General features: G+C 39.0%; 1 protein-coding gene across 2 annotated transcripts in view; it reads left to right on the top strand.

Moving 5' to 3' along the window:
* lrp1bb (low density lipoprotein receptor-related protein 1Bb) overlaps positions 1-25,600 on the top strand; it is a 1,021,613-nt gene that overhangs the window by 774,314 nt on the left and 221,699 nt on the right. For both annotated transcript variants that reach the window (XM_072912020.1, XM_061926507.1), the window contains 4 exons: positions 5,286-5,399; positions 5,639-5,788; positions 7,209-7,331; positions 24,888-25,007. In XM_072912020.1, the coding sequence (XP_072768121.1) occupies positions 5,286-5,399; positions 5,639-5,788; positions 7,209-7,331; positions 24,888-25,007 (507 nt within the window). The remainder of the gene's footprint in view (positions 1-5,285; positions 5,400-5,638; positions 5,789-7,208; positions 7,332-24,887; positions 25,008-25,600) is intronic.

Here is a 25,600-nt window from a genome sequence, read left to right as displayed (position 1 = left end):
CATTAATTATGTTGACACACTTACACTAAATATGTACTTTACTCAGGCCGTGGATGTTACAGTTTTGAACGTCATGCTGTAAAAAATGTTTCAAACATTTTGGCGACACGGCGACCAACAGAGCATCCATGTCTTCAGTGCTGAGGACTGACGGCTGACGGCACTCAGTTCCCCCTGTTGCTTGCTTGCTCACTACAGCAGAAAGGATATATTTAACCCTACGTCATCTGGTTTCTATGGCTGCCATTGATGATGCGTCAAACTGTCTATATATGTCCTTGCGGTAGGTTTATTGCTCCATATAAAATAAAAACACGCACTTTAATTGATTAGTGACGAAGATGACAGAGTTGAGCAATATGCCAACATGATGGAAAAGACTGTAATGACATAGAAGACCGTCAAAGACGACCGTTAACAAGTTTCATCCCCCTGCTCACTCTGCCACCCAACCACCATGCACTTACTATAATGAATAGACTACGCCCACAGTGCAACTAGTGCAACCAATCGTATACACCAGTGTTTTTCAACCACTGAGTGTGCCGTGAGATACAGTCTGGTGTGCCGAAGGAGATTATCTAATTTTACCTATTTGGGTTAAACCTTTTTTTGCAAGCCAGTAATTATAGTCTGCAAATGATGTGTTGTTGTTGAGTGTCGGTGCTGTTTGAGTTTGGCAGAGTAACCGTGTAATACTCTTCCATGTCAGTAGGTGGCAGCCGGTAGCTAATTGCTTTGTAGATCTCGGAAACAGCGGGAGGCAGTGTCCAGGTAAAAGGTGTCTAATGCTTAAACCAAAAATAAACAAAAGGTGAGTGCCCCTAAGAAAAGGCATTGAAGCTTAGGGAAGGCTATGCAGAACAAAACTAAAACTGAACTGGCTACAAAGTCAACAAAAACAGAATGCTGGACGACAGCAAAGACTTACTGTGGAACAAAGATGTGGTCCACAAAGTACATCTGAACATGACAAGACAATCAACAATGTCCCCACAAAGAAGGATAAAAACAACTGCAATATTCTTGATTGCTAAAACAAAGTAGATGCGGGAAATATCGCTCAAAGGAACACATGAAACTGCTACAGGAAAATACCAAAAAAAAGAGAACAAGCCACTAAAAGAGGAGGGCAAGACAAGAACTAAAACACTCCACACAGGAAAACAGCAAAAAACTCAAAATAAGTCACGGCGTGATGTGACAGGTCATAACTGTACACCTACTTTGAGACAAGAGCTATATTGATGCATGGTTGGTTATGGTTTAAAAGTCATATACAACAATTGAGACGACTTTTTACTGTCAACTGAGTTTTGTTTTTTAATGATTTCTGCTGGTGGTGTGCCTCTGGATTTTTTCAACGCAAAAAAATGTGCCTTGGCTCAAAAAAGGTTGAAAAACACTGGTATACACACACAAACAACTAGGGGCAGTGGTCCCCAAACTACGGCCCGTGGACCGGATCCGGCCCGCCAGCATCCATTATCTTGCCCACCGGATGTTCCGAGTTTAAAAAAATATATATATTTGTTTTGTTTACGGATTTACTTTAGAAAAAAAGAAGTGTGGGATACTTATCTTGTTGCCTTATTTGTATTTGACTTTATTAAATATTGAAATATATTTAGTGTTTGGCACAGCCGGAACGGAGCAGGAGGGGCTAGAAATAAGACAAACAAAAGAAGACAGAGGGGGAAATTGTGGGGACAAGAATGGAAAAGACAACTATCGTATTTTCCGGACCATAGGGCGCACCGGATTATAAGGCGCACTGCTGATAAATGGTCTGTTTTTTTTCTTTTTTCATACAAAAGGCGCACCGGATTATAGGGCGCATTAAAGGAGTCATATTATTATTATTTATTTCTAAATTAAAAACACTTCCTTAAGGTCTACATAACATGTAATGGTGGTTCTTTGGTCAAAATGCTGCATAGATTATATTTTACAGATCATCTTCAAGCCGCTTTCTGACAGTCCTTTCCGGATGCGCCGTTTTGTGGGTGGTCTTATTTACGTGGCTCACCTTCGGCAGCGTCTTCTCCCCGTCATCTTTGTTGTAGCGGTGTAGCGTGCAAGGACGGGTGTGGAAGAAGTGTCAAAAGATGGAGCTAACTGTATTAATGACATTCCCACTTTACTTGTATCAATAACGGAGCAGCATCTCCTCAGTCGGAAACAACAACACAGGAAATGTGTCCCGTGAAAAAAAACGTCGGACCGGAACTCCAATAACCAAATATCCTTGGGTGCATAATATAACTCACTACACCGGTATGTTTTAGTGCTTTCATGGCGAGTGTACTGACAGATATAAGTAAGAACTTAACATTACTTTATTTTACAAATGGCAACAGCGGAGGATGAATGTCACATAACAAGAAGATAGAGAAAAAGAAGAAACTTATTGACTATGGCGTCGGTGCCGACGCGCGCAATTTTTCAGGACTTATACAGATTCCAAATACAGATCAGCAGGTACCAGAAGGTAAGAAAAGTTGCTTTTGCATGGTGTTGTGAAAACAAAATGCCAAATAAATATGTCTTACCTTAAACACACACCATAATAATACTTGTATGTTTACACCTTCTAGCGGTGCGGTTTCATAGCTTACCAAAGTTCTACTAAAACATTTTGATAGATTTTTGAGCGCTGTGTGTAATGTTCTATATTTTCAATGGAACATTTAAAATGTTGGTGTTTTTACTTGAGACATATTGCCATCATAGTGCAGCCTACACTTATCCCTTATGTTTGACTGCCATCTACTGGTCCAACTTATCATTACACGATGTACCAAATAAAATAGCTTCGAGATGGGTAAGCTCAACCAAATGTATTCCTTACATCAGGCACACCGGCGCACTGTCAAGTTTTTTTTTTTTTGGGGGGGGTGGGATTTTAAGTGTGCCTTATAGTCCGGAAAATACGATACAATAAATACAAATTTAAATAAATAAATACAGTTTGGAGACCCCTGACTTAACAACTGTGGCTGCTACAAGGTGCACTGGCCAAAAACGTAGCATGCACATGACGCAAACAGGAAAGCCTGTTGGCAACCTCATTTCCGGTTTCCGCCTTGTGTATGATCGGGAAACATGACAATTGAGGAGTTTTTTACGGAACAAAATCTTTTAAAGAATGATTGTTATTACACAGGAATACATTCATAACTTAGTTTAATGGTCAAATAAACATGTATTGTATGCTATCATAATTAGTGCTCTGCCTTCCCTGCCTTCCCTGGCTGTATATCTCTCTTGGGAAGCTGCTTATGCTTCAACTGTCAGAAAACAGTAAAGAATATATATGTATACACGTCAGCTTCATAGAGATTTTGTAAGTCACTCCGAATTATTATGCAAAATTATTTTATGAATAATTTTCGCGATGGGTGCCCTTATTTCTGGCTCGAGCAGCTACCACATAATTGTAATAGTAATAACTGTAATAGTTGTGGTACAATAAACGTGATATAAAATGTTCATGACCCTACTGTATTTACGTTAAAGTAAAATTTAATGATGAATTACCACTCTAAATGGTAATGTAACACAATGCATTTACTGCTCACTAATTATGTTGGCCAAAAATGTGGTTGATTAGTTCCATAACAAAACATGTGGAGTCTAATAAGAGAGCCTGAAAGACTAATCAGAGAGACTAAGAACAAAAAATCCGGTAACACTTTAGTATGGGGAACATGTTCTAAGTAACAAAGACTTAATTTAAAGTTATTTGGACACTAGGGGAACATATAAGGGTTAGGGTTAGGGTTAGGGTTACTAATAAGCAATAATTCTGAGATTATTGGGGGAAGGCTCTTAGTTAATGGCTTACTTGTTGTATAATAAGGCCATGCAGAATAAGGCATTAATAAGTACTTAAAGGCCTACTGAAACCCACTACTACCGACCATGCAGTCTGATAGTTTATATATCAATGATGAAATCTTAACATTGCAACACATGCCAATACGGCCGGGTTAGCTTACTAAAGTGCAATTTTAAATTGTGCGCGAAATATCCTGCTGAAAACGTCTCGGTATGATGACGTCAGCGCGTGACGTCACGGATTGTGGAGGACATTTTGGGACAGCATGGTGGCCAGCTATTAAGTCGTCTGTTTTCATCGCAAAATTCCACAGTATTCTGGACATCTGTGTTGGTGAATCTTTTGCAATTTGTTCAATGAACAATGGAGACAGCAAAGAAGGACTTTGAGTTGGATACGCAGATGCGGTACCGTGAGTACGCATGCAGCTGCGGCTTCCAAACATTTGATCGCTTGCCCGTACGTGCGTGCCGCTATGTGCATGTCACGTACGTAACTTTAGGGACTTTGGGGAAATATATGTGCTGTATGAACTTTGGGGAGGTGAACGGTACTTTGGGCTGTGGGATTGAGTGTGTTGTGCAGGTGTTTGAGTTGTATTGGCGGGATATATGGACGGGAGGGGGGCGGTGTTTGTTATGCGGGATTAATTTGTGGCATATTAAATATAAGCCTGGTTGTGTTGTGGCTAATAGAGTATATATATGTATTGTGTTTATTTACTGTTTTATTCATTCCCAGCTGAATATCAGGTCCCCACCCGCCTTTTACAGCATCTTCCCTATCTGAATCGCTCCCACTGCCCTCTAGTCCTTCACTCTCACTTTCCTCATCCACAAATCTTTCATCCTCGCTCAAATTAATGGGGAAATTGTCGCTTTCTCGGTCCGAATCGCTCTCGTTGCTGGTGGCCATGATTGTAAACAATGTGCAGATGTGAGGAGCTCCACAACCTGTGATGTCACGCTACTCGTCTGCTACTTCCGGTACAGGCAAGACTTTTTAATCAGCGACTAAAAGTTGCAAACTTTATCGTCGATGTTCTCTACTAAATCCTTTCAGCAAAAATATGGCAATATCGCGAAATGATCAAGTATGACACATAGAATGGACCTGCTATCCCCGTTTAAATAAGAAAATCGCATTTCAGTAGGCCTTTAATGACTAATTAAGAGCCAATATGTTAATAATTTGCATGTTAATAAGCAACTAATTAATGGTGAATATGTTCCCCGTACTAAAGTGTTACCAAAAATACCTATTTACATTCCATGTCTTAAAACAGCGAGTGATGACATTTCGATTATTTTAGCTCTTCGCCTGAAAGCCTGATGACATTGCACGGCTGATGAGATCCTTTTTTTTAACGCCAAGGTATTGTTGTGAGTCGTACCTGTAACGCTGTCTCTGTTAACGGTGTGAAATGCTAAATCTCTCTTCCCAGATGTCACATGTGGCTCATCGGAATTACCGTGCAAGGATGGGAGCTGCGTACCCAGCTCAGCCTGGTGTAACCAGGTCATTGACTGTGCTGATGCTTCGGATGAAAAAAACTGCGGTAAGTGCTCGAGGCGGTGCTTTGCATTGCAGTTAAAAAGGAAATGTAATAAGTCAAAGCTCTACCTCGAGCTATAAAAATGTGCTCTCAGTTGGATCCAGTGACTTAACTATGTGCTTGTCACTGTTGGATCACAGAGAATACTGACCTCACCCCCCTCCCTACACTGCTCCGCAAACTAAATCTCAGCCTTTACGGCCACGGTGAAAAACAATCCTTGTGTTGTGTTTTGTATTCAGATCACAGTGACTGCTCTCACTTTTACAAGTTGGGGGTGAAAGAGAAAGATTTCATCAGGTGCAACTCCACTTCACTGTGCATCCACACCTCGTGGATCTGCGACGGCGCCAACGATTGTGGCGATTATGCAGATGAAGCCAACTGTCAGGGTGAGAGATTCATCACTCAGATTTGGATGTTTCGGTTTACAAACAAACTGTGTCTTCAGATTGATCACGACATGTTACAGCCCTGTGTGAACTTTGTAAATACCGTATTTTCCGGACTATAGAGCGCACCAGTATATAAGCAGCACCCACTAAATTCCATATATTAGCCGCATATATACGACTTAGACTTAGACTTCCTTTTATTGTCATTCGAATTTGAACTTTACAGTACAGATACGAACAAATTTGTGTTGCATTAGCTTGTTGTAGTGCAGGATAAAAGAGCAATAAGGTGCAGATATAAATAAATGGTAAGACTTTAATATGGGGAATATATTATAAGTAACAAAGACTTAATTTAGAGTTATTTGTCCACTAAGGGGAACATATTCTAAGTAACAAAGACTTAAATTAGACTTATTTGGTTAGGGTTGGGGTTGGGGTTAGGGTTAGAAGGTTAGGGTTAGGCCATGCAGAATAAGGCATTAATAAGTACTTAATAATGACTAATTAAGAGCCAATATGTTACTAATTTGCATGTTAATAAGTATCTAATTAATGGTGAATATGTTCCCCATACTAAAGTGTTACCAAATAAATAGATTACTCTACAGATAAATATATTGCACTTTTGCATTTGCATCCACGTGCATATATGTGTTGTGAAATGAGATATATTGACACAAAAATATTTTGTAAGTGTTTGTTTACATACCTATTTTTTTACCAAACGGTGCCTGTAACAGGGCAGTAAAGCGGCCGATCAAACATAAGAGAAAAGTAATTTTCATGGACCCACTAGCTGCAGAAGCTAGCTCTCCAAGCAGCTAAACCGACTCAATACCGCCACGGTGACGTTTTGGTGAATTTACCGAGAAATTTGTGAAGCTGATACAATACAAAAGGAATGCTATTGTAAGTTAATAATACTAACACATGCACTTTTAAAACTGTTTAGAAAGCTAGCTTGATTACATTACGATAATATGCACAAATATGCATAAAGTCACTAGTATCAAACATGCGATGGATTAGTAAGTGCCAATGGTTTTAGTTATATTGTAAAATTTACAAACGTTGCTTGGAGTGATTAATGAAGAAACCATATGAGTAGAAACGCTATGGCCGACCAGTGAACGAAATGGCACTTATACCTCCAGTTCAAGGCACGAAATAGAAGGAAATACGGTAGATGTTCAACCTGCGGTGAGCAAACCTGTCTGAAAGATGGCGCCACGACACAAACAATAACACACCTTTTTTAGCCTCTGTGTCGGTGTTACAACTAAGTAAGTTTGTTATGGCTGTTGGGTAAAACCCGCAGGGTTCAAATCTTGGGGGAAAAGTAGTGGCTTATCGTTCGGAAAATACGGTGATTATGTCAATACAAACTAATACTTGTCTTTGTTGTTCATGGCAGTTTCCCACGGGCAGAAGTGTGAGGAGGGCCACTTTTCATGTCCAAGCGGTAACTGCATCTCAAGTGTGTGGCTTTGCGATGGCCAGAAAGACTGCGAGGACGGAGCAGATGAATTCCAGTGCGGTAAAATAACATTCAACTCTCTTTTTTAACTAATGGTTTCCTCTCCAAGACGATTGTGTGCCATTGGCGGATGGGATTTTGATATTCTATCAAAAAGAATAGTGTTGTTTCGTTCAATTACCCAGATCCAGTCGTGCAACAAACACAACATGCACTACGGCATATAATTAGGAGAGATAGAGAGAGACGGAGTGATTGTTTATATTGCCACGAGGCAATTTCTAGCCACTTTGTTTTGCTCTCATATATTTGTGATTTCTCTCGTGGCTCTTTTTTTTTCATAGTCAAATTCAAATCGAGATCTACAATGAAACAATTATTACAAACAGCCTTGTTATTGTAACACTTAATTAATCAGCCACCCCTTACTAAACTGCCTTTTGTTAAACATTTAATGGTGTTAGCATGGGGATATGGTGATTATATCTTACTCTACCACATGTCATCAAAATCATACACAATCTATACAATATGGTCAATATCATCCTGCTGATAAAACGTGGTATTAACCATTGGCGTCGTTAGGTCTATTTTAGACCACATAACATATTCTTAAGGCCCCTAAATAATTTGGTGTGATTTATTATTTTTATTAAAAAATTAAAATCTTAAGAATGCAATGTAAATATGCAGGAATATGAGTTTAAATAAATAATAGCAGAACCAGTCATTATTCACTATGATTATATATCATTTGAAGACCCCTTGTCAGATTTGTTTTTGTCAAATCCAATCGTTTTATGTATATGTCCAGACTCCAATGTGAATGCAAACTGACCCCAATACAGACATGGCGTCTTGAGGTCGCACGTCCCGCAGTGTTTACGGAAGTAAACTCGGAAGCGGACATGCTCCAAATCTAGTCGTCTCAGTAGTGGCACATTTGTTGCAATTTTTAAGGATTCTGTGCAATCAAAGTCAACATTTTCTGATCCGCGGAGAGGATTATGAAAGAAGATGACTCCCACAGATTTTTTAATGCACAATAATCTCGATGTCTGCTCTGACGAGTGTGTTGGCGATCAGTGGTGGAACGTTGATTGACGTGAGTTCTTCAAACATTATTTTCATCTGCTAATTTAACTAATTTATTTTGCATCCATCAACTCCGGTGAATAATGATGACGCTTGTGATAAGCGTCATCATTATTTGCCATTATTGCCATTCACACTGAACACTATCTGATTTGTATCATCAAATCAAATCAAATCAAATCAAATCAACTTTATTTATAAAGCACATTTAAAATTATAAAAGTCATTATAATAATGTCTATAATATGGCTGATAGAAAAATAACTTCTATACCGTATGATAAGCAAATCACACTACTACATCTTTGTAGTATTGGTGTGCTACTCAAACTTAATTGATGTAGCTTATCAGCCTTAGTGTTATTTTTGAGTAGTGTTTTGGGGGCTCTGAAGACTGGATGCACTGACAGACTCAGAGTCAAAAAGGTGGAATTCTATGGGTGTTTTTTATCTTCACTTTTATCGTTTTCACCAGAAATGGCAGGTTATTGTGATAGTCCATATCACCCATTCCTACTGGCCAGGTGTGGCCATGATTAAGACTCTACAGGGGTGCTCATTACGTCGATCGCGAGCTACCGATCGATCGCGGAGGGTGTGTCAGTCGATCACCAGCCAGACATTAAGAAATAGTCCTAAAAATGAGCGATCATAAATCTTCACTATGACGTCACTTTCGTCACTTGATTGACATTCACGGCACCCGAGGGTCTTCTGAGATGACGCTGGCTGCTGCCAGCTCATTAAAATTACCGACAGGAAGGCGAGAAACACTTTATTTCAACAGACTCTGGCGCCATACCTGTCGTCAAAACTCCAAAGACCGACTGCACAGTTGCGCTAACAAAACAAGAGTCTCAGAAAGCTGGCGTGCACAAGATAGCAAGCTACGGAGTTTGCCGACAATGTATTTCTTGTAAAGTGTATGCAAAGTAGTACAGAAGCTGGACAAATAAGATGCCAAAAACCAACCACTTTTATGTGGTATTGGACAGAAAGGAGGACTTTTTTTCTCCTCCATTCGAAAATGCGGACGTTATCAGCACCACTGTCTGATTCCAATCAATGCAAGTCATCACAATCAGGTAATACACCAACTTATATTCTTGTTCTCATGAAAGAAAGGAATCTATATGTGTTAAACATGCTTGTATTATCTTTAAACACCTTTAACTTATTAACAATATTAACTATATGTGTTAAACATGCTTGTATTATCTTTAAACACTTTTAACTTGTTAACAATATTAACTATATGTGTTAAACATGCTTGTATTATCATTAAACACTTTTAACTTGTTAACAATATTAACTATACGTGTTAAACATGCTTGTATTATCTTTAAACACCTTTAACTTGTTAACAATATTAACTATATGTGTTAAACATGCTTGTATTATCTTTAAACACCTTTAAGTTGTTAACAATATTAACTATATGTATTAAACATTCTTGTATTATTATTAAACACCTTTAATTTATTAACAATATTAACTATGTGTTAAACATGCTTGTATTATCATTAAACACCTTTAACTTGTTAACAATTTTAACTATATGTGTTAAGCATGCTTTCATTATCTTTAAACACCTTTAACGTATTAACAATATTAACTATATGTATTAAACATACTTGTATTATCATTAAACACCTTTAATTTTTTAACAATATTAAGTATATGTGTTAAACATGCTTGCATTATCATTAAAAACCTTTAACTTGTTAACAAAAACATATATTTCATAAATAAGTAAATATAAATTATGCATATATATAATGAGGTAGATCCCCACGACTTGATCAATTGAAAAGTAGCTCGCCTGCAGAAAAAGTGTGAGCACCCCTGATTTAGACACTAAATGCCTTAAATGACCATAACAAGAAACTAAGAATTTTGCTTTTCGACCATTTTTATTTCCTCAGTATTTGCTGTGTAATTCTAATACAGTAACAACAAGTTGTAAGCAAAACAATCTTGCAAGTGTAAAAAATCTCAATCAAAGTGGTTGTGCACGGATAACATATCTTTGGGTGGACATCGAGCCTTTGTTTTCCAGGCAAGAACGTTTTTTTCCACCAGAACCTACTCTGTTTTCAGGTCAACTCTGTAGTGGTGTGCAAGTTTGTTTACACTGCTATCATCTGTGCAACGTTTCCCTGTTTGCAAGTTGCCTGCTAGCTTTTCCATGCAGCAACACTGTCCTTATGTGTTTGGGCCATCTCATGCTTACTCACTAAAGGTGACTGAAGCTTTCTTACACTTCCACGTTCAACCATTTAGATGTATTCAGTGTGTGTTGTGTAATTCAAATACAGAGCCAAAAAGTTGTGAGCGAAAAGATTTTCTAAGTGCAAATATTGCTTTGCTCGCGCGCAAAGGAACCTCCTAGGGCAGGGGTCGGCAAACCAACATGTTGAAAGAGCCATATTGGACCAAAAATACAAAAAACAAATCTGTCTGGAGCATACTTGCCAACCTTGAGACCTCCGATTTTGGGAGGTGGGGGCTGGGGGCGTGGTTAAGAGGGGAGGAGTATATTGACAGCTAGAATTCACCAAGTCAAGTATTTCATACATACATATATATATATATATATATATCCATCCATCCATCCATCCATCCATCTTCTTCCGCTTATCCGAGGTCGGGTCACGGGGGCAGCAGCCTAAGCAGGGAAGCCCAGACTTCCCTCTCCCCTGCCACTTCGTCCAGCTCTTCCTGTGGGACCCCGAGGCGTTCCCAGGCCAGCCATATATATATATATATATATATATATATATATATATATATATCCTGAAAATATGCAAACAAAACTGTTTAGATAATTGATACTTCAAACTTGCATAAATAAATATTAAGGAATATAACAACTTGGCTTCTGAGAGTTTCAAAATGTAATGAATAAAATGCTAAAGTTGTTGATAAACAAGCAATTATTTTAATAATTAAATATGGTAATTTTAAATGAATTATTATGATAATTTAAAATCAATTATTTCAAATATGTTTATTTTAATGTATAATTCTATGGCTGGATGTAATAAGGAGTCAGGAAAAAATACAAATAAAAATACAATTAATTGTTATGTTTTTAGCAAAATGTAATAAAAATGTATTTATTTTTTTAATTTTTTTAAATTAATAAATATATTTATTTTTAGGTAAGATAAACATAATAATACAATTTATCTCTAGTCTGGATGATTTAGTTATTGTCACCCTGTTGTCCTCCCGTCGTGAAAAAAGGCTGTCCTCACTCAGGTCCGCAAGGAGCTGGAGGGGGCGTGGCTTCCAGCTCCGGCTGAAAATCGGTAGATTTTCGGGAGAATATTTGTCCCGGGAGGTTTTCGGGAGAGGTGCTGAATTTCGGGAGTCTCCCAGAAAATTCGGGAGGGTTGGCAAGTATGGTCTGGAGCTGCAAAAAGTTAAAAGCCTTATGTAGTGCATTCAATTGAATATGGGTTGAAAATGATTTGCAAATCATTGTATTCCGTTTATATTTACATCTAACACAATTTCACAACTCATATGGAAACTGGGTTTGTATATCAGTGTTTCTTAGCCATAAAACCATAAATCACAATATCAAACATAAGTCTGGAGCTAAAGTCATAGAGAAGTTTCTTAAGCACCAAAATTATGACTAACGCGGTAAAGCTGTTTGTTCTCTTGTACTTCAACTTTATTACTAATTTAGGTCGAGTTGCATGTAAATGTCCTTTCTTTGCAGGATATTTGATTAGTACTTATTTTTGTAATGACCCTGACCTAAGCCTTGATAATAATCGTTGCGAATAACACATGATTTCCTATTACTTGACAAAGTTTATCAAGTAGATTGGATAGAATTATTGAATACGATTATTACTATTTCAGTGTCAATATTTGAGTGGGCCATGGGCCCTTCTGTAATGGAAAAGTTAGGCCCAGAGGTTAAAATGGTTAAGAACCCCTGGTCTATATGATTAAAATAGGTGGCGTCTTCTTCTTGCACAAATCGGGTTTGCGCTGAATTCCAAATTGATGGCGCTTGTAATCTGTTTGGCCGATGGCTCTGCGGTCCGATCCAAAGCATTTGCTGCACCATATTCAGATGCAGTCGATTAGTATGCCGCACAATGCACCTCAAGTTGAAGTCTTTCATTGCTGATAATGTCACCAACCACATCAAACACAAGGTCTTTAAAGTCAATAAACAAATATTCTGTTTTCCATCGTTGATGTGCACGTCAAAGGGGGTTTGGGAGGCAATTATTTTTTAGATTTTACATTCGTAGTATTAGAAATTATTTTGAATGCCGTATTAATTAAAGGCCAGGACAGTGTCAGGCCGTGTGGGCTTGCAGTTGTCTGTGGCACGCACATCTATCTAAGCTTGAAAAAGGCACAATAATTCAGAAAGTTGACTGAACCGACCTTGCATCGATCAGTTTCACACAACAACATTGTCCAAATAGTAAATTATTTAGTCCTGGTGTAGGTCTGCTGATGCCAGGTGGGAGAGGAATAAGGAATCAAGAAATGGTCTTGGAGCTATTCTGGTCTTTGTATTGTCCAGTTTTGATGAAACTTCTGCTATGGCAAAATTCACACTAATACTGTCTCTTCAGGACAACAAAAGTTTGGATTGAATTTTGCCACATTCATATTTCTAAATTTGCTCTTTTTTATCGATATAATGACCACCGCTTCCACCTTTATCTCATCAATAGGCATTAATGGTTTTGGTCAATGTTTGATCCCCAACAATAGAATCAATTACTGAACTATATAATTACATACTTGCGTTTAATTACAGCTATTATCACATGTATATGATGTTATTAAAAGCATGTCTGCATGCTTTGTGTCCATCAGAGATCCAATAAAGATGAAAATAATGGAACCATGATTTACGTACTTAATTGTTTCTTGAACATGGATCGTGAACCGAAAAGTTTGTATAGTGAAGTAGAGTTCCCCATAAGAATCAATGTAAACATGAATCATTGGATCTCGCCTCGACAAAAGTCCCTATTCTAGTAAAAACTGCACATTTTGAAGACACTATAATGTATGTACACTGTTTATACACATATATATATATATATATATATATGTACGTATATATATATATATATATATATATATAAATATATATATATATATTACACATACATACATACATACATACATATATGTACTGAATGTATGTATGAATGTATGTGTAATATATATAAATATATATATACATATATATACATATATATATATATATATATATATATATATATATATATATATATATATATATATATATATATATATATATATATATACACATACATGTATATATATACATACAGGTATGTGTGTGAGTAATATATATATGCATATATATATGTGTGTGTGTGTGCGTGTGTATGTATGTATGTATACATATATACTGTATATACATACATAAACATACATACATACATATACACACACACACACACATACATATATATATATATATATATATATATATATATATATATATATATATATATATATATATATGGTAACACTTTAGTATGGGGAACACATATTCACCATTAATTAGTTGCTTATTAACATGCAAATTAGTAACATATTGGCTCTTAATTACTACTTAATTAGTACTTATTAATGCCTTATTCTGCGTGGTCTTATTATACAACCAGTAAACCATTAACTAAGAGTCTTCCCTCAATAACCTGAGAATTATTCTGTATTAGTAATGCTAACCCGAACCCTAACCCCAACTCTTATATGGTCCCCTATTGTTCAAATAAATTAAGTCTTTGTTACTTTAATAAGAAACTAATTTATGAAGAATATGTTCCCCATATTAAAGTGTAACCATATATATATATATATATATATATATATATATATATATATATATATATATATATATATATAAATGACATAACAAGAAAGTAATGGCTCAATAATCTCTTATGTTTCCATCCAAACAACACAACAACATTACAGCAAGCTTTATTGTCAACAAACAAAGACACGCACACAAAAGTGTTGCTGGTGTGCTCCAAAACGTTAACTACCATTTTGCTACAATAAAAAACAAACAAAGGAAAATAATTTTTACTTTGTGTCTGCGAATATTTGTGGCATTGTTGAAAACTCTTCAGAGTGATAAAAAAGCAGTGGATTCACGTCGTCACTTTTAGCATTAGCACAAACAAGCTGTGAGAAGCTTGTGCTCAGGTAATTCCTTCTCTTTCGCTGTATTAAAGGCATCCTTTACAGTCTCATCACAATTAAAAGACTTACCATAGTACAAAGCCCCCTTTGCTGATAAAATCCTCAAACTGAAGGTACCGCAAGGTAAAACGCAAACTCAAAGCGTTTGTCTAGCAACCAAAAGCTATACAGCAAGACTGCGAGAGTTTGGACACATTTAAAGCATTTCTGATCACACAAAGTGATCTCTAAGACAGGCTAACACAGCTCCGACCAGCGCAAAGTACGACAATTGTGAACATAAACAAGTCAAAAGTGCTGTTGCTATCGATACTTATTGAAATGTGTGTACATGGAAACAGGATATGACATACGGGGCCCGGCCTCTTTAAAATGGCTGTGATGTCACCAAAATGGCAGACCCCAATGGCTTTAAGCAGCTTGCAAAATGAATGAATGGATGAAACGTTTTTACGCCGAGACATGGTTCACACACGGAGGAATATTTAGTGCGATATAAAGGTTTGTCAACTGAAAAGGTTGCAAATAGAGGCGTTCGTAAATCGATGTTCCACTGTCTAAATAAAGTCTGACCATGGAACAGACACTTCTTCGACTGTGACAATGTTTAATTAGGATCATGCAAACGTCGTGTTTGTCTTTCTTGTGTAAGAAACACCTTTGTTCACATTCCAGCGCCTACACAGAGAAAAGAAGCTCATTAGCAGCATTAACTGTCTTAAGGGAGATTGACCCCAAATATATGCATGGGTTATAAGTGTATAATTAGGGCTGGGCGATATGCCCTTTTATTAATATCTCAATATTTTTAGGCCATGTCACGATACACGATATATATCTCGATATTCTTTCCTTAGCCTTGAATGAACACTTGATGCATATAATCACAGCAGTATGATGATTCTATGTGTCTACATTAAAACATTCTTGTTCATACTGCATTAATATATGCTCATTTTAAACTTTCATGCAGAGAGGGAAATCACAACTAAGTCAATTGACCAAAACTGTATTTATTAAACAGTTATTAAGCAGTGGCACAAACATTCATGTCATTTCAAAACAGAAAGTGCAAGATTGTCGGAGACATTTTAAAACAAGCCAAGAGTGCACTTTTGTGCATGATGTCACTAAGATGACATATCAAAACAACACTAAATTAAAGTGCACTTTTTGAACAGAACGCCACTGCAATAGTTTGAAAAATATTTGCTGCATATTAGGAAATCAAATAGTGTATATCCTTCGCTATGTGGTAGGTTCCTGCGGACGTTATCTCCCTCTGTGTTGACAATTTTTTTTCATACGGTGTTGATCTGGAAATGGAAGACGCCAGGCTCAATTGGGTCAGTGTTGGTTGCTTCGGCAATTTGTTGGGTGTGGCACCGGCCGGAGATGTTGACATGCGGAGTTTCAAGCACTCTTCATTCTCTAGCGGATGACTTTTCAAATGATGCTACAAATTAGTAGTGCTACTACTTTCTGTAGCAACGCTTTTGCCGCATACTTTACATATTACTGTTGTCTGTTCAACATATTCCTGCTTGAAGCCAAACCACCGCCAGACGATGGACCCCGTGCTGTTTTTCTTGGGAATTAATTATTCTTCCTCCATTTGTTACCAGATTTGCGCCTTCTTTCTCTCGTATTACCACTTGCACCACTCCGCTTGCACCACCTGCCACAGCTAACGTTACCCATTCCGCTACCTCTCTGCTCTGCGAGAGCGTAGGTGACGTATGTAACAAAGTGCGCTTGTTTTATGTTTCTGTGAGAAGGAGAGACAAGAAAGAGAGAGAAAAGCCTGTAGTGTAATGCCCGCAGCTAAAAGCCACTGCGTGAGAACGTATACTCGAATACTCACGATATAGTCATTTTCTACATCGTACAGAGACAAACCCGCGATATATCGAGTATATTCCATATATGGCCCAACCCGATGTATAACCCACAAGAAGCATGTCCATTCCCAAATGTAAAAACTTCATTTTGTAAAACAATGACATCCGGTCCTTCAAATTTGCCTCTATCATAGAATATGTGAATTATGCCACAGTTCTTTTTCAGGACAAATGAACAATATTTCCTTTTTCCCTTTGTTAATTATCATATAAAAAGCTCAAGCCACTGACAAGCTTCCTGAGAAGGCAAATCGGTCTGAGGGAAATGTCACTGCATTTCAAATACCTTCTACTTCCCCATCGTCTTCAATAAAACAACCATGTGTCACTTCGCTTTGGGTAGCGTGAAATATGAAACATTAAAGGCCTACTGAAACCCACTACAACCGACCACGCAGTCCGATAGTTTATATATCAATGATGAAATCTTAACATTGCAACACATGCCAATACGGCCGGGTTAGCTTACTAAAGTGCAATTTTAAATTTTGCGCGAAATATCCTGCTGAAAACGTCTCGGTATGATGACGGCTGCGCGTGACGTCACGGATTGTAGAGGACATTTTGGGACAGCATGGTGGCCAGCTATTAAGTTGTCTGTTTTCATCGCAAAATTCCACAGTATTCTGGACATCTGCGTTGGTGAATCTTTTGCAATTTGTTCAATGAACAAAGGAGACAGCAAAGAAGAAAGCTGTAGGTGGGAAGCGGTGTTTTGCGGCAGGTGTTGTGCCGGATAACGCAACCCTGCTGTAGAATGCACCCCCTGACTGTTGTGCCGGATAACACAGCCAGTGTTTCATTGTTTACATCCCCGGAAGATGACAGTCAAGCTTTACCATTGGCCTGTGGAGAACTGGGACAACAGAGACTCTTACCAGGATGATTTTGAGTTGGATGCGCAGACGCGGTACCGTGAGTACGCATGCAGCTGCGGCTTCCAAACATTTGATCGCTTGCCCGTACGTGCGTGCCGCTATGTGCATGTCACGTACGTAACTTTGGGGACTTTGGGGAAATATATGTGCTGTATGAACTTTGGGGAGGTGAACGGTACTTTGGGCTGTGGGATTGAGTGTGTTGTGCAGGTGTTTGAGTTGTATTGGCGGGTTATATGGATGGGAGGGGGGAGGTGTTTGTTATGCGGGATTCATTTGTGGCATAATTAATATAAGCCTGATTGTGTTGTGGCTAATAGAGTATATATATATGTCTTGTGTTTATTTACTGTTTTAGTCATTCTCAGCTGAATATCAGGTCCCACCCGCTTCTCACAGCATCTTCCCTATCTGAATCGCTCCCACTGCCCTCTAGTCCTTCACTCTCACTTTCCTCATCCACGAATCTTTCATACTCGCTTAAATTAATGGGGAAATCGTCGCTTTCTCGGTCCGAATCGCTCTCACTGCTGGTGGCCATGATTGTAAACAATGTGCAGATGTGAGGAGCTCCACAACCTGTGACGTCACGCTACTCGTCTGCTACTTCCGGTACAGGCAATGCTTTTTTATCAGCGACCAAAAGTTGCAAACTTTATCATCGATGTTCTCTACGGAATCCTTTCATCAAAAATATGGCAATATCGCGAAATGATCAAGTATGACACATAGAATGGACCTGCTATCCCCGTTTAAAGAAGAAAATCACATTTCAGTAGGCCTTTAAAGTGCTTCTTTGATACCTGTAAAGTGCGGGGTACCTGTTATTTTGTAATACACTTGAAGCGACTGAAGCAAATTTAGTATAACGTACAGAAAGTCGGAATAATCATAGATTCCAGATTTAGCCATCTAACATTGATCTAAGTGCTACGTTACAGCTTCCTGTCGAAACTCTGACAGCAGGGTAAATGCATAACGCATGCAGGCACACACACACACACACACACACACACACACACACACACACACACACACACACACACACACACACATGTTATCATTTAGAATGGGGACCAAGTTTTTGATTATCACTTGCGAGGACCACCCTTTCTACAGGTTGTGGAGGCATAAACAAAATGAGGTAAAATGGCCACTGCCCATTTAGCTCATTCACGTCTTTAAATTTCTGGATTGATGAAGTAATGTGCTGATCATTCTTACTGGGGACCCTGGGGAAAAAGAGTTAATATGGTTCATGGGGACCAAATTTAAATAATTTTGCATGATTCACACAAATTTGTACGTGGCTACTGAGGACCATTTTTTTAAAAAAGCAGCGAGTGCAGTACCAGCTACAGCCCGATGAGGGGGCTACTGTGCAAATTTCTCACACTCAAACTAACCAGTAAACATGTTTTATGGGCCAAAGCTTAAAAATCACTTAGGCATCTTCAGAATGGATCTGACTATCATTTAAAAAGGTTTCCCTTTAGGGGACCTGGTTTTTTTGTCCCCATACCGTCAGAGGTCTCCTAAAGGTGACTGTGTAAACAGAGCGATGTCCCCATTAAGTAAGCATTGCCAGAACACACACACACACACACACTCACACACACACACACACACACACAGGATCCATATCCATAATTTCTCGTATCGTTATTTGACCCACTACGACATATCCTCGCTCTCCTCTTTCAACATCTCATCAAAGCTTTGTCAGACTCTGCCAGGTCTGGCATCTGAGAGAAAGCCACCAAAGAATGACTCCCCAGAGAGAGCAGAGTGACTTGGAAACGTAAACACTCGGCGTAGATAATGACTCTATGCGCATTTTTACACAATGATCATCATCATGCCTTTCCATGAACCTTTAATTGTTTTCCATCCCCGGGGCCCCTTCCCTATCGGCAAAACACACCCTGTGCGGGATTACGGGGTTAATTATACTAGTAACCGCAACATGTAAGTGTAAAAAAACCAACAACATTATGATTTGTACATTTTCAGAATGTGCTTGCTCTATTTTTAAACAAAGAAAACAATCTGATGTTGTCTTTATTTTTAAGTTATCGTTCTATGATTTTACCAGTCCGGCCCACTTGAGAGTAGATTTTTCTCCATGTGGCCCACCGATCTAAAATGAGTTTGACACCCCTGATTTAAAGAAATAACGCATTAATCAATTATTTAGAGTTTTGATCATATCACCGTATTTTTCAGACTATAAGTCGCAGTTTTTTTCATAGTTTGGCCTGGGGGTGCGTCTTATACTCAGGAGCGACTTATGTGTGAAATGATTAACACATTACCGTAAAATATCGAATAATATTATTTAGCTCATTCACGTAAGAGACTAGACCAGGGGTCGGCAACCCGCGGCTCCGGAGCCGCATGCGGCTCTTTGATCATTCTGATGCGGCTCAGCTGCGTACTTGCCGACCCCCCCGATTTTCCCGGGAGACTTCCGGATTTCGGTGCCTCTCGCAGGAAACACCCAGGATTAATATTCTCCGATAATCACCCTTTCAATAATAATAAGGGCGTGCCATGGTGGTACAGCATTTAGCGCCCTCTACAATCTGTATTAACAGTTTGCCAGCCCAACCTCTTGTTATGTGCATCTTCTGCTCGCACACGCAAGTGACAGCAAGGCATACATGGTCAACAGCCACACAGGTAACACTGACGGTGGCTATATAAAACAACTTTAAGACTCTTACTAATAATGCGCCACACTTTGAACCAAAACCAAACAAGAATGACAAACACATTTCGGGAGAACATCTGCACCTTAACACAACATAAACACAACAGAACAAATACCCAGAATCCCATGCAGCCCTGACTCTTCCGGGCTACATTATACACCCCTGCTACCACCAAACCCCGCCCCCACCCCAACCCTGCTCCCTCACACATCACACCCCCCCCCCGTGCGTCGGTTGAGGTGGGTGGGGTTTGGTAGCGGAGGTGTATAATGCAGCCCGGAAGAGTTAGGGCTGCATGGGATTCTGGGTATTTGCTCTGTTGTGTTTATGTTGTGTTACGGTGCAGATGTTCTCCCGAAATGTGTTTGTCATTCTTGTTTGGTGTGGGTTCACAGTGTGGCGCATTATTAGTAAGAGTGTTAAAGTTTTTTATATCGCCACCGTCAGTGTAACCTGTGTGGTTGTTGACCAAGTATGCCTTGCCCTCACTTACGTGAGCAAGAAGAAGCCCCATACAAGGTGGGGTTAGTTCGGCACGCTGGTTGTAGTTGTCGCTAAATGCTGTACCATCACGGCACGTTCGAGAGAATAGTTGCCCTTAAATCCGTAGTCTACCGGAAAAATCGGGAGGGTTGACATGTATGACGCTGTCAAGCGCTATTCATATAAAACCCGCGGGCCGGTGTGGACCGTGTGTCTGAGACCCTTGGTTTATACATAGCACAAAGCAAAAAAAAACCTTAGTATGCAGTGTTATTTCATTTTAAATTTCAAAAGATTTTTGTGGCTCCCATTGTTTTCTCTAATTTGTGAAACTGGTCAAAATGGCTCTTTGACTGGTAAAGGTTGCCGACCCCTGGACTAGACGTATAAGATTTCATGGGATTTAGCGATTAGGAGTGACAGATTGTTTGGTAAACGTATAGCATGTTCTATATATTAGTTATTTGAATGACTCTTACCATAATATGTTACGTTAACATACCAGGCACGTTCTCAGTTGGTTATTTATGCCTCATATAACGTACACTTATTCAGCCTGTTGTTCACTATTCTTTATTTATTTTAAATTGCCTTTCAAATGTCTATTCTTGGTTGGGTTTTATCAAATAAATTTCCCCCAAAAATGCGACTTATACTCCAGTGCGACTTATATATGTTTTTTTCCTTCTTTATTATGCATTTTCGGCCGGTGCGCCTTATACTCCGGTGCGACTTATACTCCGAAAAATACTGTACTTAAAAATGTCCACTGTATTTCCATCAATATTACAATAAAAACACAATAATATTAAAGGCTAATGTGTGACATTGCATTTCAATCATATACATTGGCTGTACTATACACACTAACTAAAAATTACATCCATCCATCCATCCATTTTCTACCGCTTATTCCCTTCGGGGTCGGGGGGGCGGGGGGGGGGGGGGGGGGGGGGGGGGTGTGCTGGAGCCTATCTCAGCTACAATCGGGCGGAAGGCGGGGTACACCCTGGACAAGTCGCCACCTCATCACAGGGCCAACACAGATAGACAGACAACATTCACACTCACATTCACACACTAGGGCCAATTTATAAAAAAAATTAAAAAAAGGAAGGACAATTAAAACATTCCACAACAATATTAAGTTGCAGGTATGTGCCCCTTTAAAACGTAAATACAGTGAAAACATTGTTAATGTACATACTTCCTACTGTTTAACATCCATCCATCCATTTTCTACCGCTTATTCCCTTTTGGGGTCACGGGGGGCGCTGGAGCCTATCTCAGCTACAATCGGGCGGAAGGCGGGGTACACCCTGGACAAGTCGCCACCTCATTTACTGGCAAAATGACGACAAGGCTACTCAACAACATTCTGCGCAATGCACTCTGTTTGATTGTTACACAAAACTAAAAAAACGATTAGCTTATTGCAATGACTCCCCACTGTCTATATGTATTTGCAGTTATTGTACGTAATACCTCCACTTATGAGTTCAATTGGTAATGTGACGAGGCTTGTAACCAAAAAATACTTTTAAATCAATCTTCCTCATTTAACTGAACATGCCATTATTCCTTTCTGAGCCCCCCAAAAACACCACAATTATAACATGTAAACCAGTGACGTGCGGTGAGGTTGATGGCTGGTGAGGCACTGACTTCATCACAGTCAGATTTGCAAACATATGAACCCTAAAGAGTATCTTATTCACCATTTGATTGGCAGCAGTTAACGGGTTATGTTTAAAAGCTCATACCAGCATTCTTCCCTGCTTGGCACTCAGCATCAAGAGTTGGAATTGGGGGTTAAATCACCAAAAATTATTTACGGGCGCGGCGCCGCTGCTGCCCACTGCTCCCCTCACCTCCCAGGGGGTGATCAAAGGATGGGTCAAATGCAGAGGACAAATTTCATTACACCTAGTGTGTGTGTGACAATCATTGGTACTTTGACTTAACTTTAACTTTACACATACAAACTGTAGCACACAAAAAAGCACATTTAATTAAAAAAGCGTTATTATGGTCTTACCTTTACTTATAAATGAAGTCCATTCGCCACTGTTGTGCTGGATTAACACAACCCCTGACGGGAGTGTTATATCAACTAATGATTGCAAGATTGAATCTATTTAAAAAAGTGCAACCGAGGGTTTATAAATGTTGTCTATACTGTATGAAACTACAAAATAACAAACACGGAGGCTCCAGTTTACACGAGGACCACTTTATTTACGTTCTTTCAAAAACTTCCGCTCCACTCCAACGTGTCATCACTTCCGCTCTTAGCGCCTTCAAAAAAAGAGCTCAAGGCATATACTGTATAACAGCGCATAACATGAACTTAACATCACAAATAGGAAAGCCCATAAAAATAGGTTACAAAAGTTATTTAATAAGAAGCCAAAAAGTGCAAAAATAATAATGTTTGTGTTGGAGGAGTTGTGAATAAGGTACACCTGCTGTCTGCAGGTGTACCTAATATTGTGGCCCTGCAGTCATTCACAACTCCTCCAACATGAACATTATTGTTTTTGCACTTTTTGGCTTCTTATGAAATAACTCTTTTAAATAGATTCAATCTTGCACGTGGAAAGTTTAAGTGTGGGCTTTAGTTGATATAGCACTCCCGTCAGGGGTTGCAATCTACGGCGGGGGTGCAGGAGGCGGGATTACTGGAGCCTCAGCCAGTGCGTCTTTTGCAGCCGTTTTATGATCGCTCAGCACAAGAAATACGTTACACACATACAGTTGTTGACAAAATACACTGTACATTATATACCTCAGCTAACTAAACTATGGAAATGTATAATATAGTTCATATAGCAATACGGTCTCACTGCACAGCAGGTCAGCAGTTAGCCGAGTCCGCAATCCATGTTGAGGCACTGAGTGACGTGCCTCAACTGGCTGCTGTTCACCGCACCGTCTCTTCTCAGTATTTGAACGGCAAATGTGAAAATTCAGCGATTTTGAATAAAAAAAATCTAAAACTGGTGAAGTTAAATGGAAAATAACGTTATAGTAAAATCACTGGATACATATAACAATTTAATAAAAATGTTTTCTTTTTAAAAAAAAATTCTGCCTCAAGTGACTGCACGTCACTGATGTAAACATACTGTTGAATAAATTTGAGATAATGGATTGTATCAAAAACAATACATTGCAATATACTACAAACAATTTGTTTTATGTAGTAATAAGCCTCCCTGCTTGACACTCAGCATCAAGGGTTGGAATTGGGGGTTAAATCACCAAATTCCAGAGCGCGGCCACCACAGCTGCTCACTGCTCCCCTCACCTCCCAGGGGGTGGAACAAGGGGATGGGTCAAATGCAGAGGGTAATTTCACCACACCTTGTGTGTGTGTGACTATCAGTGGTACTTTAACTTAAGGTACAGTATTGACCTTGGATAGCGGACTTCTATTGTATCTCCTGCGAGCAGCTTCTCTGTCAAACACACCATCAGTAGCTTCAACACGTTTATCCTCCTTTAGGAGGTTATGTAATCGCTTTGGATGGTCAGTCTGTCTGCTCGCTAGTTAGCAGAATAAATCAAAAAGTTATGGGCAGATTTTTTAAAGGTCAAGTTAAAGTACCACTAGGTGTGGTGAAATGACCCTCTGCATTTGACCCATCCCCTTGTTCCACTCCCTGGGAGGTGAGGGGAGCAGTGAGCAGCAGCGTTGGCCGCGCTCGGGAATCATTTTGGTGATTTAACCCCCAATTCCAACCCTTGATGCTGAGTGGAGGTAATGGGTCACATTTTTATAGTCTTTTGGTATGACTCGGCCGGGGTTCTAACTCACGACCGACCGATCTCAGGGCGGACCACAAGGCCACTGAGCAGGCTTTTTGTATAAAGGGTAATGCCTGAAAATGGGATAAGGAACAACTGATTCGATTTTGAATCATTTTTACTAGGTTACCATATGTTTATGTTTCTGTGTTTGTGTATATAGAAAATACAATAAATTACAAATGTCCGAAATTAGGCACGATTGGCATAATAAAAATATTTTTTAAAAAAGGTAGAAAAGCGCTATACAAGTACGACCCATTTACCATTTACCATTAATAGCAATGTGTAGGATTAGTTGAATACATAGAGTGCCCCACCTGGGCTTTACTGCCTTTACACCTGAAAGCTGATTCAGGTGAATTTGTGAGAATTATCTACAAAGGGTTGAATATGTGCAGTCTTATGAATAATTGCGGTATGAAGCGTCAGACCAAATACGAGTGGACAGAAGGCCAAGTGTTGTGTGTATGCTGCTGAGTTGTATTCCCCCTTGCCTCCGCAGACTCGTCGTGCTTGTGGAACCAGTTTGCCTGCTCCAAGAATAAATGCATCGCAAAACAGTGGCTCTGTGATGGAGAGAACGACTGTGACGACGGCCTTGATGAGAGCGTGGAGATCTGTGGTAAATGCTGTCTATCACGTCATGAGCAAAGGTTACATCGGATACTTTAGATGATGTACTGTATGACAACTCTTTTGTGGTTTTATAGAGTAGATACACAAACAACAGGTGATGTACTGCAGGCATTTCTGATGATTCAAGGGTGTTTAAATATAGTAGATCTTTTAAAGGGCAACTGTTTCTCTTTTGGGGATGTTTCCTATTATTCACAATTAGAGATAAATGCGTTAAAATGTAATATTGGAAATTATCGGTATCGTTTTTATTTTATTTTCGGTATCGTTTTTTTTTTTTTATTTATTAAATCAACATAAAAAACACAAGATACACTTACAATTAGTGCACCAACCCAAAAAACCTTCCTCCCCCATTTACACTCATTCACACTCATTCACACAAAAGGGTTGTTTCTTTCTGTTATTAATATTCTGGTTCCTACATTATATATCAATATATATCAATACAGTCTGCAAGGGATACAGTCCGTAAGCACACATGATTGTGCGTGCTGCTGGTCCACTAATAGTACTAACCTTTAACGGTTAATTTGACAAATGTTCATTAATTACTATTTTCTATGTACTATAACTGTT

The sequence above is a fragment of the Nerophis lumbriciformis genome, linkage group LG31 (assembly GCF_033978685.3).
Source record: "Nerophis lumbriciformis linkage group LG31, RoL_Nlum_v2.1, whole genome shotgun sequence".
NCBI classification, from domain to species: Eukaryota; Metazoa; Chordata; class Actinopteri; order Syngnathiformes; family Syngnathidae; genus Nerophis; species Nerophis lumbriciformis.
Note: the sequence above shows the minus strand (reverse complement) of the source record. Positions and strands in the feature narration are given on the sequence as shown.